The sequence below is a fragment of the Ictalurus punctatus genome, chromosome 25 (assembly GCF_001660625.3).
Source record: "Ictalurus punctatus breed USDA103 chromosome 25, Coco_2.0, whole genome shotgun sequence".
Classification (NCBI taxonomy): domain Eukaryota; kingdom Metazoa; phylum Chordata; class Actinopteri; order Siluriformes; family Ictaluridae; genus Ictalurus; species Ictalurus punctatus.
The window spans coordinates 16,447,015-16,465,574 of NC_030440.2; the positions used below are offsets into that span (position 1 = coordinate 16,447,015).

Genomic DNA, 18,560 nt, shown 5'->3' on the forward strand with positions numbered 1-18,560 from the left:
AAAGAGGATAAGACGTCGGGAGAGCAGCTGGAGGATCAGTGAAATCTTTACTCACAGATTATGGAGATTTTTTGTGTTCAGGAAACAAACAGTGTGGTTCATTTGCCTCTTTGCAGCAGGACTGGCTCATCTTCGGGCTCTTTTCAATCCTCTTTTAAAAAGAGCTTTGTGTACCGTCCCAAACGGCACACACAATCAACCAGTAATTAAAAATGTAGGCAGCTAGACATCGTTTTCCATAGTTAAGAAAACATGCTGAAATCTGATTCTGGAAGCGAGAGTATGCAGCGTGGAAGGTCATGTCCATCAGTGCCCTAGTTATAGCTCGAAGACAGGGCTTCTTTGGACGGAGGACACGATGTCTATAGCAGTGTGTGTGAGGTTTTCCAGGCTGATAATGACCCAGGAGTTGAAGTACCACTGTCAAGACTCTAAACTAGCTGTGAGAGCCAGTCCCGAAAATGGCCCGAGTGGGAGTGTATCGTGACGAGGAACCAGCTGGACCAAGTGCACTCTCAGATCTGGTCACGACGGTATTCTGAGAACTCGGTACAGATGTCACCTTTTGTAAGTGTATGTATGAATCGCCCTTTTCCGAACACATCTTGTGCCAGCTTCAACTGTAATGTTAAATCTCAACAAGGCCAGCTATACTTTAACACGTGAACGCAGTTCATACCATCCAGGGCGCATCGCTAAATTGTGCTCAGTGCTCCCAGGATGAAGCCTTTACTGACTGATGGATGGGTGGATGAGCAGAAAGAAGGAAGGATGGATGGATGGAGAGATGGATGGATGGACGAAACACATTTCTGTTCAGAACTGCATAAATCAATTAATTTTATTAGATACATGTAGTATTTTCCTCATAATTGATGGGTGGATGGATGGGTGAGTGAGTGTACAGATGGATGGATAGATGGATGGATGGGCGAGTAGATGGATGAGCAAGTGGATGGATAAATGTATGAGTGAAAGGATGGATGAACGGATTGATAGGTGGATGGCTGAGTGGATGGATGAATGAATGGGAAGATGAGTGAGGAGATGAATAAATATATAGGCGAGTGCACGGATGGATGGATGGATGGATAGATGGATCAATAAATGAGTGAGTGGATGTATAGACGCATGAGTGGATGGATGAATGGATGAGTGAGTGGATGGATAAATATATGAGTGACTACATGGATGGATGAATGAGTCAATGGATGGATAGATGGGTGAGTGAGTGCATGGGTGTATGGATGAATAAGTGAGTGGATGGATTGATAAATATGAGTGAGTGGATGGATGGATGAATAGATAGATGAGTAAGTGGATGGATAAATGTTTGAATGGGGGGAGTGGATGGATGGATGGATGGATGAAACAGATTTCTGTTCCGAACTGCGTAAAGGAGTTCGTTTGTTTAACTATATGTAGTACTGCATTTGCAGTGCGGTGAGATAAAAGCATGCTTTTCACACACAGGAGAAAAACTGCACCATAAAACACACCCAGATCAGACATTACATCATTTATAGCTGAGAAAGTAAAGAGGTCAAACATAAATACTGCTCGAGCAGCGATTCTTTACAGCATGACCTGATTATTAGGTTGTGAAACGCACTGGATTCAGTACAGCACACATGAAAGTCAGTATTCATACATTTTACTTTGTGCATGCTAAACTGTTTTAAAAAAAAAAAAAAAGAAAGAAAAGAAAGAAGCTTTTAGTAGCTTTTAATCAAAACCAAATTTTACCATAAATTTTATCCTCCTGTTGCTCTACTATTCACACCGAGAGAGAGAGATGAGAGACCGCGAGACAGAGCGTGGAATAGTGAGAAATTATATATATATATATATATATATATATATGTGTGTGTGTGTGTGTGTGTGTGTGTGTGCGCAGAGAGTTGCTGGGCACAGAGGTGTCCTATGACTAATACAGTCGTGTATGTGCTGTGAGTTCATCTCCAATCTGGCTGGTAACGAGGACAGATTCAGGATGGCTGTGTATCTGTGGGTGTTATGCTACACCAAACCACCTGCAGTGAGAAAACGGGATTTTACAGACTGGTAAAATTAGCGTTGTTCCTGCGGTAACAGCTCGAATAACCCAGCACTCGTTATATGAACATCTATTAATAATAACAACAATAACAAGTGACATTTTTGAAAGTTTATTTCACGATAAAATGCTCATGCCTTCATCTGGTCACCTGCGGCACCCCAAATGACCATGAGGGTGCCAATACTTTAACAATAACCGCGAGAATATGGATTGCATACTTCAGCAGACATACAGTACATTTGGCATAATTTTGCCGTTCCTGAATGTCAGACAATGCTTCATTGGGTATTAAAGTGCACTACGTATTCTTCTATACCCTATGTAGTGAGTATACACAGTAAATGAGAGGATATTCGGGATTCAGCCCCACGTGATAGTGGATAGTGGATGTTATCTGGATCTCAGGTAAGAAATGTTAAATTTTATGATTCAAAAAAATAATTATCCAGCCAGAGACATAAATCAGGACGTTTTTGTAACGACTGCCGTTGACCAATCAATGACCAGCACTAGTTTATCCTTTCCCAGAACTTGGTTAACATGCTAACATGTATTATTATGTATGAGTAAAAGGATGGATGCATTTAAGTGAGTGAGTGACTGAGTTAATGGATAAATGTGTGAATGAGTAGATAGCTGGCTGGGTATGTGGATGGATGGATGGATGGATGAGTGAGTGGATGGATGGATGGATTGATTGATGGACATATGAGTGAGTGGATGGATAGATGGATGGATGGATGGGTGAGTGGATGGATGGATAGATGGATGTATGAGTGAGTGGATGGATTTATGATGGATGGATGGATGAGTGAGTGGATTGATGGATGGATGTATGAGTGAGTGGATGGATTTATGATGGATGGATAGATGGATGAGTGAGTGGATGGATTTATGATGGATGGATGGATGAGTGAGTGGATTGATGGATGGATGTATGAGTGAGTGGATGGATGGATAGATGGATGTATGAGTGAGTGGATGGATTTATGATGGATGGATGGATGGACGGATGAGTGAGTGGATGGATGGATGGATGTATGAGTGAGTGGATGGATGGATGTATGAGTGAGTGGATGGATGGATGAGTGAGTGGATGGATGGATGGATGGATGTATGAATGAGTGGATGGATGGATGTATGAGTGAGTGGATGGATGGATGTATGAGTGAGTGGATGGATGGATGGATGGATGGATGTATGAATGAGTGGATGGATGGATGGATGAGTTGGTGGATGGATGGACGGATGTATGAATGAGTGGATGGATGGATGGACGGATGTATGAGTGAGTGGATGGATGGATGGATGGATGAGTTGGTGGATGGATGGATGGATGGATGGATGGATGAGTGGGTGGATGGATGGATGGACGGATGTATGAGTGAGTGGATGGATGGATGAGTGGGTGGATGGATGGACGGATGTATGAATGAGTGGATAGATGGATGGACGGATGTATGAATGAGTGGATGGATGGATGGACGGATGTATGAATGAGTGGATGGATGGATGAGTGGGTGGATGGATGGATGGATGAGTGAGTGGATGGATGGATGTATGAGTGAGTGGATGGATGGATGAGTGGGTGGATGGATGGACGGATGTATGAATGAGTGGATGGATGGATGGATGAGTGGGTGGATGGATGGATGGATGGATGAATGAGTGGATGGATGGATGGACGGATGTATGAATGAGTGGATGGATGGATGAGTGGGTGGATGGATGGATGGATGAGTGAGTGGATGGATGGATGTATGAGTGAGTGGATGGATGGATGAGTGGGTGGATGGATGGACGGATGTATGAGTGAGTGGATGGATGGATGGACGGATGTATGAGTGAGTGGATGGATGGGGTTGTGAAACACACTGGAACACGCTGTATGCTTGTCACATGTAGCACCACGCAGAACACAGAGCTCTATGATCATCAGCCACTCATTCCATCAACAGCAGCAACATTAAAGACAAACAGAAATAAAGTCAGAGAAGTACAAGAGCTCATAAGCCAGGAGAGCGCCGAGATCCTCACAGCATATACACGTCGTACACAGTGGACCCTCTGCATGCTTGCATAGTGAAGGATCTGGATCTGGATCCGTCTCGGCTTAAACACGTCACAAACCGCATGCGCTCTACTCGAGACTCGGTCCGTCTCCTGCGCACACAAACGCTACAGACTTCACACGTCGATTCCCCGAAAACGTACACGATCATTCAGACCCACACGAATCACAGTCGTCCTTTTTCTATGAAACGATAATCATATAAAAGCTCTGAGGACCCGCTCGCTCCCGATACTGATCCGATCCACTGAAACTGAGAGGAGTCAGTCACAGGTATGATGGAGACATGCTTCAACTCTCAGCTGAGAATAAATAATAAACTCCAATATACAGCCTATATGCATTTTATGGTCATGTGACCTACTTACGATCAAGTGCGACAAACCCGACGACGAGTGGTTTTAATAAAAAGTCCAACGCTGGTATTAAAAGACGAGTTAGAAGATTAGTTCTCTCCCACCATCAATTCCAGCCCATGAACACAAAGCTCCGCCCCCAGAACCTACAGCAGTTCAATTAAGAGACTAAGACGGTCACGACATCGCTTTCAAGCGCACTCGGACATTCGCCGAGTCGTAACGGCTCGTCGTGATCCACGAGGATGTTCACGAGTGCCGTCCTTTCCCCGACTTCCCCGTCCCGTACTTTCGCAGCGACGTCTGTTGGTAAACGAACATTTTTCCATTTTAGCTCGACGCACGTGAATCGAAGACGGCCTCGACTCGACGCGCGTCGTGATGACATCGCGTCTCGGCCCGGAACCGTGTTCAGATACATCAGGCGATCCAGTCTAATCTTGAGAATCATACGCGCCGGCGCTTTGCACCTCGTGACGAATCCTGAACGATGAATCGCGACACGTCTAAACCTTTGGAGACGATTCCCTTCGGCTTACGGTGCAGGAACGGATTCCTGTACTTCCTGTAGGATAACGAGAAACCTGTGAGTAAGATGAACAACACTGATTATGCTTTTAGCTGTGCGAGTAATAACCCCATGCAGACGCGTGCCGATAAAAATCGATCACTGTGACGGCTTTTATCGCCTGCATCGCGTCAGCGCCGTGAGAGTTTTCAAATTCAGTTCAGTGCTTCTTTTAGGAGTATTTTACGAACACCTCTGAATGCTTTATCCCTTGCATAAGATGGTGTAAATTAAGATGTAGGGATTGTCAGGACGGGCTTCTACATCCAGATGTTATGCGGATTTTGACCGGAGGGACTGAAAATAAATAAATAAATAAATAAATAAATAAATAAATAAATGAATAAATCAGGAAAAGGGGTTATGTATAATGTTTTCGGTGGTGACGTATGAAGCGTAATGGAAACAGGGGGGTTTGTTCGGAGGTGAATGCGATGTTTCAGAGTTATACCTCGATATACAGTGGTGCTTGGAAGTTTGTGAACCCTTTCGAATTTCTTTTGTATTTCTGCATGAACGTGATCGAAAACATCTTCAGATTTTTACACACAGGCTGTAAAAGTAGATAAAGAGAACCCGGTTTAACAAAGGAGACAGAAATATTACACGCCGTCGTTTATTTATTGAGGGAAATGATCCAATGTTACGTATCTGTGAGTGGGTAAAAGTATGTGAACCTTTGCTTTCGGTATCTGGTGTGAGCTCCTTGTGGGGTAAACGTCCGGGGGTCACCGTTGATCGGTCCCGCACGTCGGCTCGGGGGAGGTTTCCTCGCGTGGACTGCTTTTGGAAAATTCTAAAAAAAAAAAAAAGGTTCACAAACTTTCGAGCACAAGACGCACCGTATGTAGAAATAAATAAATACGTGAACACCCGTCCGCAAATGACACGTGCGGTTTGGAGACGCGCGGCCAGCCGAGGAGCTGACGCTCTTCTTGATCGGATTAAGAGAAGCGACAACGAACGGCACTAATCCTGAGCAGATACGAACGTCGTGTTAATAAAAACCTCTCCGTCACACGGCCGTCGCGTCTCTTTCCTCTTCGTACAAACGGCTCGGCTATTCCACGACTGCGTCTGAACGTCTGAAAGGAACCCCGGCTTGTACTTTTCTCGGGTTCGTGCGAACCTTCCACCTCCGCTCAAGAAAGAGAGAGCGGATGAGCGATGGTAGGAACGCACTCGGGGAAATGAACGGATGAGGGAGAGAAAGCAGGAGAGGACGTGAGGAAGGGACGGAATGCTACGTCAGAAAAAGGGGGTTCAATTTAATTAAGTGAACTGCTGCTGAAGCAAACCTGACTCACTGCCTCGTTCCTCTGCATGAGGAAAAAGTCTCGCGGATCAGCAGTTCTCTCGGTACGACTGCGCAATTAACCCGGAATCGGCTCAGCGTTAGCTCAGCTCATGCGGCGCTAATCTAACCCTAGCGCACTACTATTAACCCTGTTAACTACTCTCCAGCTCCCCGCTCACCTTTTAACTTTACTTGCAACTCGGTTTATTTATTTATTTATTTATCGTCCGAGACGAACAAAAACTTTGTAATGCGAAATAGGTGGGAGGGGCATCCTCTCACTCCCCTGTCAATCACGGCGACTCTATCCGATCGTGAGCGTGTGCGAGCTCGTGTATGAGGAAGATGGCCGACGGCACTTTTCGAGACCGACGGACGAAAAGCTCTTAACGCGTCACCGTTATCCGGTCCGTACAGGATTTCGTAGAGCTCGGTTTTTGTGCGGAGAACCACTTGAACTGGCATGAAATGGTTTCGCACGGTGATGTTTGCTGGCAAACGAGACCTTTTAGCTGAACCCGTGTTCGACGCGCGTGAAGCGGAGAGGGTTTCGGGTGAATCCGCGCCGCGACGACGGTCACGGCCGGAATCCGCGCAAAAACTGCGTTCATTTTGAAAAACTCTTGCTCGGGTTTGCGTTCGTTTCTGCCGATCCTGGAGGGACCGCTTAATGGAACACTTTGAAGTGTTGGGGTTCGGGGTGGCGTTCTCGTTAGGAAAATCCGCTGAAACGCTTTAACCGGCAGATCACCGCTCTAGAAACTCGGCGATACTCTTTCACGCTGATCTTCAGAGTGTTTCAGCATGAACAAGGTCTTCGAGACGCTCAAAGCTCCGGGTAAGTAATTCCCGTAACAGCCGGTAATGACCGAGTCTGAAACAGAAGCGTGATTATGGAGTGTTGGAGCTCGATTACGGTGAGAAAACAAGCGGCGCGTGTGAGGGTTTTTTTCTTTTTCTTTTTTCTAAATAACCTCGCACTCGCTCACCTGCTGTCCTGCATGAACACTACGTTAATACGTTTCAGTCACACTGGTAAGCTCTGTACGCAGAGTATTTCCTCTGAGCTTTTCTCCTCTGAATCTTTCGTTTCTTTTCCCTTTAAAAATGTAAACAAACCCAGCTACGCGTAAACCCGCAGTCCGAACGCATTAGTGTGACTGGGTCACATCAGGAGAGAGAGGGGGGGGATCGAGAAAGGGACGGGGGGGGGGGGGGGGGGCGAAAGTGAGTGAGAGAGGGAGAGTGAGAGAGAGAGTGAGAGTGAAAGCATGAGAGAGAGGGGGGGGAGGGATTGAGAGAGAGGGGGATCGAAAGAGGGAGAGAATGAGAGACAGAGAGGGAGAGAGTGCATGAGAGACAGAGAGAGAGGGAGAGGGGGAGACAGAGGGATCGAGAGAGAGGGGGTGAGAGAGAGAGAGGGATCAAAAGAGGGAGGGGGAGAAAGAGTGAGAGAGGAAGAGGGGGAGAGAGGGGGATTGAAAGAGGGACAGAATATGAGAGAGAGAGAGAGAGAGAGAGAGAGAGAGAGAGAGAGAGAGAGAGAGAGAGAGAGGGAAGGAGAGAGAGAGAGAGAGAGAGAGAGGGAAGGAGAGAGAGAGAGGGAAGGAGAGAGAGAGAGAGAGAGAGAGAAGGAGAGAGAGAGAAGGAGAGAGAGAGGGAAGGAGAGAGAGGGAAGGAGAGAGAGAGAAGGAGAGAGAGAGGGAAGGAGAGAGAGGGAAGGAGAGAGAGAGAGAGAGAGAGGGAAGGAGAGAGAGAGAGAGAGAGAGAGGGATGGAGAGAGAGAGAGAGAGAGAGAGAGAGAGAGAGAGAGAGAGAGGGGGATGGAGAGAGAGAGAGAGAGAGAGAGAGAGAGAGAGAGAGAGAGAGAGAGAGAGAGAGAGAGAGAGAGATTATATGGTGCCCTTCAGCGCTGTTACGTAAGAGACATCCAGAGCCCCACTTTCTGCTATTTTTACATGAAAGTGAAGCCGAACATCTGCAGGTTTATCCTGCGACTCCACCAACTCCCAAACACAGACACTCTTCATCACTTATTCATTACAGCGCCAGAAACATAACAATTATCCTGAAGGGGAAAAAAAAAAGTTTGCGTCCCCTATTATAGAAGAAAAGTAAGGAATAAAGCACTACTTTTTTTATCCTTTTAAAAGCTACGTATAACGAGGCTGAAATTCCATTAAACAAGTTTGTAGGTTTTTATTTATTTATTAAAGAACACGTCACACTTCTTATCCGTTTATAGCTACACTTAAAGAGGACCTATTATGCCCCTCTTTACAATATGGAAGATAAGTCTCAGGTGTTTCAGCTCAAAATAGCCCACAGATTATTTATTACACCATGCTGTAAATGCCCCTTTCTGAGTGGAAGCAGAAACACGCGGTTTTCGTGTGCGTCACTTTAAACGCAAATGAGCCGCCGCTCTCCGCCCCCTTTCCAGAAGAGGGCTGTGCCTTTACAGCTCGTGCTTCGGATACGGCGGCAACAACCGTAGGCGGGTGAAAGTACGCGTTGTTCGCGAGCAGCCCATGGCGCCCAGAGGCGGGGTTTTATCTTACAAACCTACGTAGGTTAGAACAGGAAGTAAAGTCTGGAATCACTAACGACTCGTTTCAGCGGTTCAGAATCGATTCCTTCGTTTGGGAGTCGATAACTCCGTTTGGCGTGCGCTTTGATTTTTGAAACTTTGCAGATGTTTTTACGTTCACAGACCGCTCCGTATACAACACGCTACACGAAAGGTCGTATCTGAAAACGCACGATAGGTGCACTTTAATACTGTGGAACGTCCGCGTTCTGTTCTCTCTCACGTTATAGCAGATATCAACAGTAGCTCTCTCGCCAGCCTCTCCGTTTTCTCCCGTTGTTTGAGCTTAATAAGACGAGAAAGTCCTCCATCCTGATGCTTTACAAACAGAAAGCTACATCATATTGATGACTATACGTTCATATTATTATGTAGCGCACTATATTTCCTATAAGACACTGTCCGGCACGACCGCAATACATGTCTGATGGAAATGAACTGCTTATATGTTATAACGCGTGAAAGACACTTCTTATACGTCGTTCGTCCTTATATTTCACAACATGGAAATATACCAGGTCATAAATGACCGACATGAGGGTCATCGGCGAATCACGAAAACGCCACGATCGTCAATGAGCAAAACTGGCCGCGTTCTCCGGGTACGAGGGGCTTACTCTCTCTCCCCTGTCAATCATAGGTCAATCCTTCGGGTGCGTGAGCTCACGTACGAGGAAGACGGCAGACCGCGCTTTCCTCCGAGTGCGTTATCGGTCCCTGCAGGGTTTAGCGATTTCTCGATCGCGGAAATGAACGCAGAATCCAAAGGGACGCCGCAACACCCGCAGGGGCTTGGTCAATTTTTCAAGACGACTGCAGATTTGGGCCGAGACACGTCACGTCATCGCGACGCGTCTGTCGAACACGAGCACAGCTGAAAGGTCTCGTTTACCAACGGACATCGCTGTGAAAGACTATTTCGTGCAATTGCAGTAGTTTTCCACAATAAAAAAAAAAAAGATTTAAAAACGCACTTGATGTGAGAGATTTAGCCGAGACTAAATTAGATAGAAGATGCAGGAAAATAATAATAATAATAATAATAATAATAATAATAATAATAATAAATACATTTCGAATAAAATCACATTCAAATTTATTCAGCATTCTTAAGTAATGACGTAATATTATGTAAATATTATTCACGCTATGTAAATAATATTCGAAATGATCGTATTTCTGTGTACACATTCGTTGTACATGGAGGGCTTTATTTTTATTCGAATTTTAATGACATTTTTATTCAAATAATTAGAATTTTTGTATATAACGTACATATCGTGATGCTGCGCTGAGTGAAAGGCGCTTAAGGGCGTCACGCTGCCGCGTTCAGGGTTTTACGGAAACCTCGCGCGCCGACGAAAGCGTAACCCGGCGATGAATCATCACGGCGTCATCACCGTCACGTCCGCGCTCCAAATCGTGGCGTGTCGTGAGTTCGCACGATGAGCCTGCTGAGTCGGTCAAACCTCCGAAACCCGGAGAAATCGATACCGACCCACGTCCGGTGCTGTACGTCAGCCCGAAGTGTGACCAATCACGTCATCTGGAGCAGAAGTTCCTCGGCGTGCTTTCCAGCAGAGCGTGAATAGACCGACGTCTGTGAGGAATTTCATCCGACCGGACGAGAGAGAAGCTCCGTGTGAGAGCTGCGCATCGTCACCAGCACACTGCAGGTCCCTCGTGTGAACGTGTGTGAAGGACACGAGAGCGAAAAAAAAGTGTGCGGACAAGAGATGACCTTGTGCATACAGATATGATTTTAATCCTTCTCTCTCTCTCTCTCTCTCACACACACACACACACACACACACACAAAGACAGAACTGCAGTCCTTACCGTACATGGACAGAAGAGACCGTAAAGATGCTCTTTCCTCGTCCTACCCTGCAGCTTCTCTGATGCAGCTACAGCGATGATCACGTACACACACACACTCACGAGCAGCTCTCTTCCATCAACACACACACACGGAGAAAAACAGTCTCAATCTCACACACTCAGATGCGTGCAGAGGGAAATGATAAGCGAGGCATGATGACCTTGGCTTTCCCTGACTGCGCTCCCGAGTGCTGGAAAAAAAAAATGCTGATTATCCACACGGCAGAACACACCTCCTGTACACCAATCGGCTCTCGAGGGGGGAAGCAAAGGGGGGGCGGAGTCAAGCGTTAGAGAAACAGACGCTCCTCCTACTTTCAGAGCTATTCCTGCCCCCTCCTCTTATCCCCCCCCCCCAACAGGAAGCGTCATCATTTATTATCAGTCATTCCTCATCCTCAATCTCCCTGTGGGTTTTATATTGCTCTCGCTCTCTCTCCTCCTCTCTCTCTCACACACACACACACACACACACACACACACAGAGAGAGAGAGATATAAAAACGTGTCCACACACGCACGAAGGGTTTTAAACAAATCCCTAGCAGAGATCATGTACAATCCGGTCCATAAATATTTGGACGTCGACAAAGTTATTGGTATTTCAGCTTTGAATGCAAACTCAAAACTTTCAGCTTTTAATTCGCGGCTATTTTACGTCCAAATCGAGTAAAAAGTGGTGGAATTACAGCGCTTTGTATATATACACGACCCCCCCCCCCCTTTTCTTTTTTTTTTAAGGGACCAAAAATAATTGGACAACTGGCTGCTCAGCAGTTCCATGGCCAGGTCTGTGTTATTCCCTCATCTACGTCACTTACCAACGGTTTAGAGCTGATTTCAAGTGTCACGCCCATATTTGGAATCTGTTCCTGTTAACTCTCAATGTGAAATCCATAGAGCAGTCAGTGCCCGCGATGCAAGCCATCATTAGGCTGAATGAACATAAAAATTAAATTAAATTAAATCACTACAGAACCATCAGAAAGGCCAAATCAACTATTTTGTACATTAAAAAACCCAAACAGTTCAAAACAGTTGGCCAGATGAAGAAGACCCTCCAGGAGATATGTGTGTCAAAGTCAATAATCAAGAGAAGACTTCACTAGAGTAAATACGATGGGTTTACTACAACCTTTAAATGAATGCTAAGCCTCAAAAAACAAGATGAGAGGTTTTTTTTGTTTTTTTTAAAAAAAGCCTGTATATTTCTGGATGAGACGAGATGAAGATGGACCAGAATGATGGGGGAATAGAAGATTATGGAGAAGGGAAGGAACTGCTCACCTCAGCAGACCACCTCATATTATAGCATGGGCGTGTACGAATGCCAATGGAACTGGTTCCCTTGTATTTATTGATGATGTGACTGCTGACTAAAGCAGCAGGATAAATAGTCAAGGGCTATATTATCTGCTCGTGTTTAGCTGAATGCTTCAAAACCCATTGGGCGGCGCTTCACAGTGCAATCAGACAACAACCTGAAGCATGCTTGGAAAGCAACCCTTCTTTTTGAAGCAACCAAGTTGAAATGTTCTGCGATGGCCTGACCCGAATCCAACTGAACCGCGGTTCACTCGCTGAAGGGGAGACAGCTCAAGAACAAGCAGGAAGTGAGGACAGCTGCAGTTAAGGCCTTCCAGAACACCACCAGGGGAGAAACCCAAAGTCTGGTGATGTCCATGGTTCCCAGAAATCAGGCAGTCATCGACTGAAAAGGACTTGAAACCAAAGATTAAAAATGACTTTAATTTATGATTATTAGTTTGTCCAATTACTTTTAGTTCTTTAAAAATGGTGTAATAAGTGCTGTAATTCCTGCCTGAAGTCTGGAACCCATGGACATCACCAAATGTCGAGTTTCCTCCCTTGAGATGCTTTGCCAGGCCTTTACTGCACCTGCCTTCGATTGCTGCTTGTTTGCGAGTCTTTCCGTCTTCAGGAAGTGGAAAGCGGATTGAGGTCTGGATTGGATTGAGGTCGTTGGACATTTAAGAACATTTAATTTCTTTGCCTTAAGAAGGTCTTGGGTTAGTTCCGTGGTATGTTTGGGTTATTATTCATCTGCACTGTGAGACTGTCGTCAGTTTTGTGGCATTTGTCTGAATCTGATCGGAAAGTAAAGCTCTATACACTTCAGAATTCATCCTGCTTCTTCTATCAGCAGTCACATCATCAATCGACACCTGTGCCTCAGTTCCATGGGCAGACATATATTCCCACGCCGTAACACTGCCTCCACCACGTTTGACAGATGATGTGGTATGCTTTGGATCATGAGCCCTTCCTTTCCTTCTCCTTAAACTAAGTTAACCTTGTCTCAGAACAGGCTTTATCTAATCTGACCTTTCTGCTCGAGTGTTACCAGTGGTTTGCGTCTTGACGTAGACCCTCTGTATTCATGAAGGCGTCTCTTGACTGTAGATATTACTAGGCATATGCCTCCTGATACTTCCTCCAGAGTGTTCTTGACTTGGGTAGATGTTGTGAAGGGGTTTTTCAGTCTCTCCTATCTCTCGGATAGTTCGGTTTTGTTTTGTTCTCCTTCGCTTGCATCGACATCTCTTTGGACAGCATATTGAGAGTTCTCATGAACAGCTACCAAATGCAAATTCAATGCTTGGAACCTGCTCTTGACCTTTCATCTCCTTAATATGTCGTGAAATAATGAGGAAACAGGCCACACCTGCCAATGAATCGGAGGCAAAATTACTGTCCAAATACTTATGGACCTGACTGTATATGTCTGGCCCGTGTAGGCTAGTTCACCGCTTAGTATCATTTAGCCTCTGACAGGACACCAAGCCATTAGGATCTTCTTACACCATTTCGTAATGTTAGTTCGGCTAAATGGCGCTCGCTGTCTCCTAGCAGAAGTCCCATGGCGATAAGTGGAGAACATTTTAGCTAACGGCAATCCGATTCTGAACAGATGACAAACTAATCAGATCACTACAGAGTACCGCACGCGGTCACGTCATGCATGAACATGAGAGAAAACACATACACTAGGCAGTGTGCGATGTGAAGAGAAAACACCACAGCTCATATCCAAACGCTGGAGGGCACAAACACAACGTGCTGCCTCAGAGACTATGTCCGACTAGTCATCTGTGCAGGAATTTCCAAATACCCCTTGCTGCAGGGCTACCTGCGGACCTGATCCGGCTCCTCCCACGCGGGCCGAGTCAAGTGTTGCTTACGTATTAGGCTTATAAGTGGAGTTGGACGAGATCCAGCTCAACCCACTGGACTTTTGGACCATCTGGGAATTTATATACTCATTCGTGTCTGTATAGAAAGTCGTCCTCTCGCCAATGGGCGGCTGTGGCTCAGGTGGTAGAGCGGGTTACCGGTTCGAGTCCCGGCCCACATGACTCCACATGGCGAAGTGTCCTTGCGCAAGACACTGAACCCCAAGCGCCTTGCATGGCAGCTCTGCTACCATTGGAGTGTGTGTGTGTGTGTGTGTGTGTGTGTGGGAATGAGAACCAGCGTAAAGCGCTTTGTAGAACCGCTAAGGTTAAAAAAAGCGCTATATAAGTGTGTTTACTACTTTCCCGTTGTTACCATAGAAACGATAACGTATTAGAACGAGCATATTAATATAAACCCGTGCTCTGGAGCTATAATACGCTACTGAAGATTCATCAACACCTTCTGACCAATCAGAATCGAGAATTCGACCGCGCTGTAGAATTAAAGGGTTACTAAGATCACTTCTGCACAGCCTCAGCGTATCTATTTTTAGTTTCCACGACAGGAACATAAACGGAATTTGAACCATTTCCGCTCAGCAGCGAGCACCGATTCGGCAGAAAGTCCCAGGAGAGACGCTCGGATGGACAAAACATCTCACTGTGATGCAGCGACGACTCGATTTTACCCACATGTAAGGACCGGTATGTAGTGTTCAGTGCAGTCGTGTGTGTGTGTGTGTGTGTGTGTGTGTGTGTGTGTGTGTGTGTGTGTTAAGACCAGACAATCTGATCACTCGTGATAAATCATGTCACAGTATATAGTTCTGAAATATCATGGGGGTTTTTTTTGTTTTGTTTTTTAATGATGCTTATCGTCATAAGCACCGAGTTTACAGCAACATGATGTTTCAGAGACGGTAACGATCCAATACCCGGGATCAGTACTGCGTCCGATATCGGCACAAGACGGGGGGAGGGAGGGAGCATGAATTTGATCCAATCCTGAAACAAATCGGAGGATTTGAGATTGGAAAATTATATTTTTTGGAAATGTTTCCATATAAAAGAGACGACTGTAATTTTTAAATTATATACACACACACACACACACACACACACACACACACACACACACACACTATTATTTTTTACTATAATGCAAAAAAAAAAAAAGATCAACTGATAAATGATATGTGGTGATTACTGCCATGCTTTAGTTTAGCGATGTATTTTTAAGTGCTTAGTTTAAAAATAATAATAATTGTAAAGTTTAATAATTTAAAAGATTTATCGTTCATAGGGTGTGTGCTGGGTCATTCTGAACGTTACTAGTAAATTATTAGTTATTAATCACGTTACAAAGAACACATTTTTGAAAAAAAAATATATTATATATATATATATATATATAATTTAAATAAAATTTTAAAAAACATATTAGATAAGTTTCAGTATGATGTTTTTATATCTTTTTAGGGATCAAATATCCACACAAGGATAGGAATATCTGACAGTTATGACCTGGAATTTGGTGAATTCCAACCAAATGTTTGTTTGTTTGTTTGTTTGTTTACAAAAACGTAAAAAATATTTTAAAAGCCGAAACGGTTTCCGTTTATTTACTGGTGATAAGGTTAGTTTTAGATTTATTTGTCCATATCGTGCTGACATAACTATTTCAATAGAAGGTCCACACAAGGGTAGTAATGATAGCTAGACAAACGTGTGTGTGTGTGTGTGTGTGTGTGTGTGTGTGTGTAAGAACAAAGTGTCGAGGCACATAAAGGAGCTCTTACCACGGGCCTGGCGATGATCCAGCCAGCTCCGGCAATCCAGTGCCAGCCTGTGTGTGGTATGGGGCTCGAGAGCGGGCGTCGGCGCAAGCATCCTCGCGTTTTACACTTAAAATCACGAGCACGACGACATCCAGGCTGTGAATAACGAACGGAACGGGTTTACACACCTGTAGACTGTCTAGTGGCAGGTGTGTAAAGGGACTGACGGAAATCCACGGTGCATACGCGAACTGCCGGAACTTTTTAAAGAAAAAAAAAACAGTCCACAAGCAGCACCAGGGTTTAAAATCTGCTACACCGACACAGTGCTAAAACTCAACATGGAGCAGAAAAACTTTTCAGCCTCCAGAAAGAGCAGCGTCCCTGAGCGAAGTCTCCGGCGCCGTGTCCCACACGGGAGCTTTAAACATCGCTCGACTCGTCCGTCATCCTCCTTCACGGTTTCTCACCGCTGAAGCAGACAATGCACAGGGAATGGCACTGTGTTAGTGAGATGTTTGTTAATTAGGAGAGAAAGAAAGAGAGCGAGAGAGAGAGCGAGAGAGAGAGAGAGAGAGAGAGAGAGCGAGAGAGAGAGCGAGAGAGAGAGAGAGAGAGAGAGAGAGAGAGAGAGAGAGAGAGAGAGAGCGAGAGCACACTGAGGGTTGCACTACAAAGCTGAAAGACTGTTAAAAAGCAAAGTCCTAAGAGAAAACGAACTTCTCAAGTTCGGCAAGCGCAGACACACACCGCAAACAATCCTCAGGTTTGCGGAGAAACGCTCTCGGGTAAGTCACAGTATTTTATTTATTTATTTCTAAATAGTTGAACTCGTTCATTTCATTCATTTCACTTCTTCTCTTGTGGCCCTGACTGTAGTGTGGCTGCAAATCACAGGTTTTAAACGCATCGTTATAATGAGACGTTATAAAAACGAACGCTCCACACGGACCGCGTCTGGTCATTAACGTATTAAAACGCGTGTGGTCATTTAACAAAAGATACACGCGTTCTTTAAAAAATGTATAGGAGGAGCCTTACTCATTTGTTCCTTACTCATTTTCCATTCTGCTAAAACTCTCACGTCTTCAGAAAATCTTGCGTTCGACAAGAGAGACATGTTGCGTTCGATGACGTGCAAATGATCATGACGATATAATGAATATGCAAACGAGTCTGTGATGTCACCTAGAGACCTTTTTCGAGCACGGATTAACTACTTTCCCCTGAGAAGAGTGGACAAGCATTTTCCAGACTAAAAAAAGTCTGCGTGTTCAGGATATATGATGGTTTTATATCGGATTTATTTTTGAGTTCTTATGTAGATATAAACAGGACTGGTTTCGAGTAGACTAAACCAAACCAAGCCGATCCGATCCAAATCAGGCTTTATTGGTACGATGACGCTGCTCATCAACTTTCTCTGTCAACTGAATCAATGTTTACTCAGCGTGCATGTGCACATGAAAGCCAGATGTTTGCAGCAAACAGTCAATGGCGTTCAGCATCGGGGAAAAAGCAAGCGTGCATACGTCCGGTTCAAGAGAAAGAACTATGAGGACTTTAAAAAATAGACAACACCGTTGCGGCTGCCGAAGCTCGGGAACATTGCAGATTGTGTAAGTGTGCAAGTTTACTTTTATAGGCTCGCAGTGAGAACAAACGGATTGAAAACTCATAACCCCAACATATTTCATTTAATATAAATTTACATTTTTAAATGAAACATTAATAAAATAAATAGCAATTTGTAAACTGTATTAGGAAAGGAATAATACCACCACATGCAAATATGTGCCAATCGCGAAGAACCACAAAGCAACACATACAGCGTGCGGTACAGTCAGACACACAGCGTGCGGTACAGACAGATACACAGTGTGCGGTACGGTCAGACACACAGCGTGCGGTACAGACAGACACACAGCGTGCGGTACAGACAGACACACACCGTGCGGTACAGTCAGACACACACCGTGCGGTACAGTCAGACACACAGCGTGCGGTACAGTCAGAAACAGCTTGCGGTACAGTCAGATACACAGCGTGCGGTACAGTCAGATACACAGCGTGCGGTACAGTCAGACACACAGCGTGCGGTACAGTCAGACACACAGCGTGCGGTACAGTCAGACACACAGCGTGCGGTACAGTCAGAAACAGCTTGCGGTACAGTCAGATACACAGTGTGCTGTACAGTCAGATACACAGTGTGCGGTACAGTCAGAAACAGCTTGCGGTACAGTCAGACACACAGCGTGCGGTACAGTCAGATACACAGCGTGCGGTACAGTCAGATACACAGCGTGCGGTACAGTCAGATACACAGCGTGCGGTACAGTCAGATACACAGCGTGCGGTACAGTCAGAGCGTGGCTGTGGCAGGTCAGATTGTTAATGTGCGGCTCAAGAAGTCTACACCATCTGCCGAAAATCGATATCTTTCGTACAGATAGTCATCGAGAAAAGCCAAACGCAGACACTACCGGATTAACTGAAACGCGTCAGATTTGTCTCACTTTGCTCACAGCTGATTAGTCCAAGTTGAATTTGAGTTTTCTTACCCAGAATAAAACCTGCCCCAGAGCAGTTTAGCTGTGGAGCGCAAGTTACTATGGCAACGAACATGAGCAAAAGCAAAGCCAATTTCATGGTGCCTAAAACCCAGGGCTGGCACAAACTAAACTGAAACTTACCTGGCTAGCCAGACAAACCCGTTTCATGGTACAGACCCCTGAGCTCGGGTTACTGTCCGAGTAGAGC

At 45.2% G+C, this 18,560-nt stretch overlaps 1 protein-coding gene across 6 annotated transcripts in view; it reads right to left on the reverse strand.

Annotated features, from left to right (window-relative positions):
• The window catches only part of efr3bb (EFR3 homolog Bb (S. cerevisiae)), a 45,770-nt gene that overhangs the window by 24,552 nt on the left and 2,658 nt on the right, over positions 1 to 18,560 (reverse strand). For 3 of the 6 annotated variants that reach the window (XM_053675565.1, XM_017455753.3, XM_053675566.1), the window contains one exon: positions 15,819 to 15,953. The exons of 1 other annotated variant lie outside the window; for it this stretch is intronic. In XM_053675565.1, the coding sequence (XP_053531540.1) occupies positions 15,819 to 15,909 (91 nt within the window). In that variant the 5' untranslated portion in view covers positions 15,910 to 15,953. Of the gene's footprint in view, positions 1 to 5,731; positions 5,998 to 10,780; positions 10,893 to 15,818; positions 15,954 to 18,560 lie in introns of those variants that run through there. 2 more of the 6 variants (XM_053675568.1, XM_053675569.1) reach the window with 2 other exon arrangements.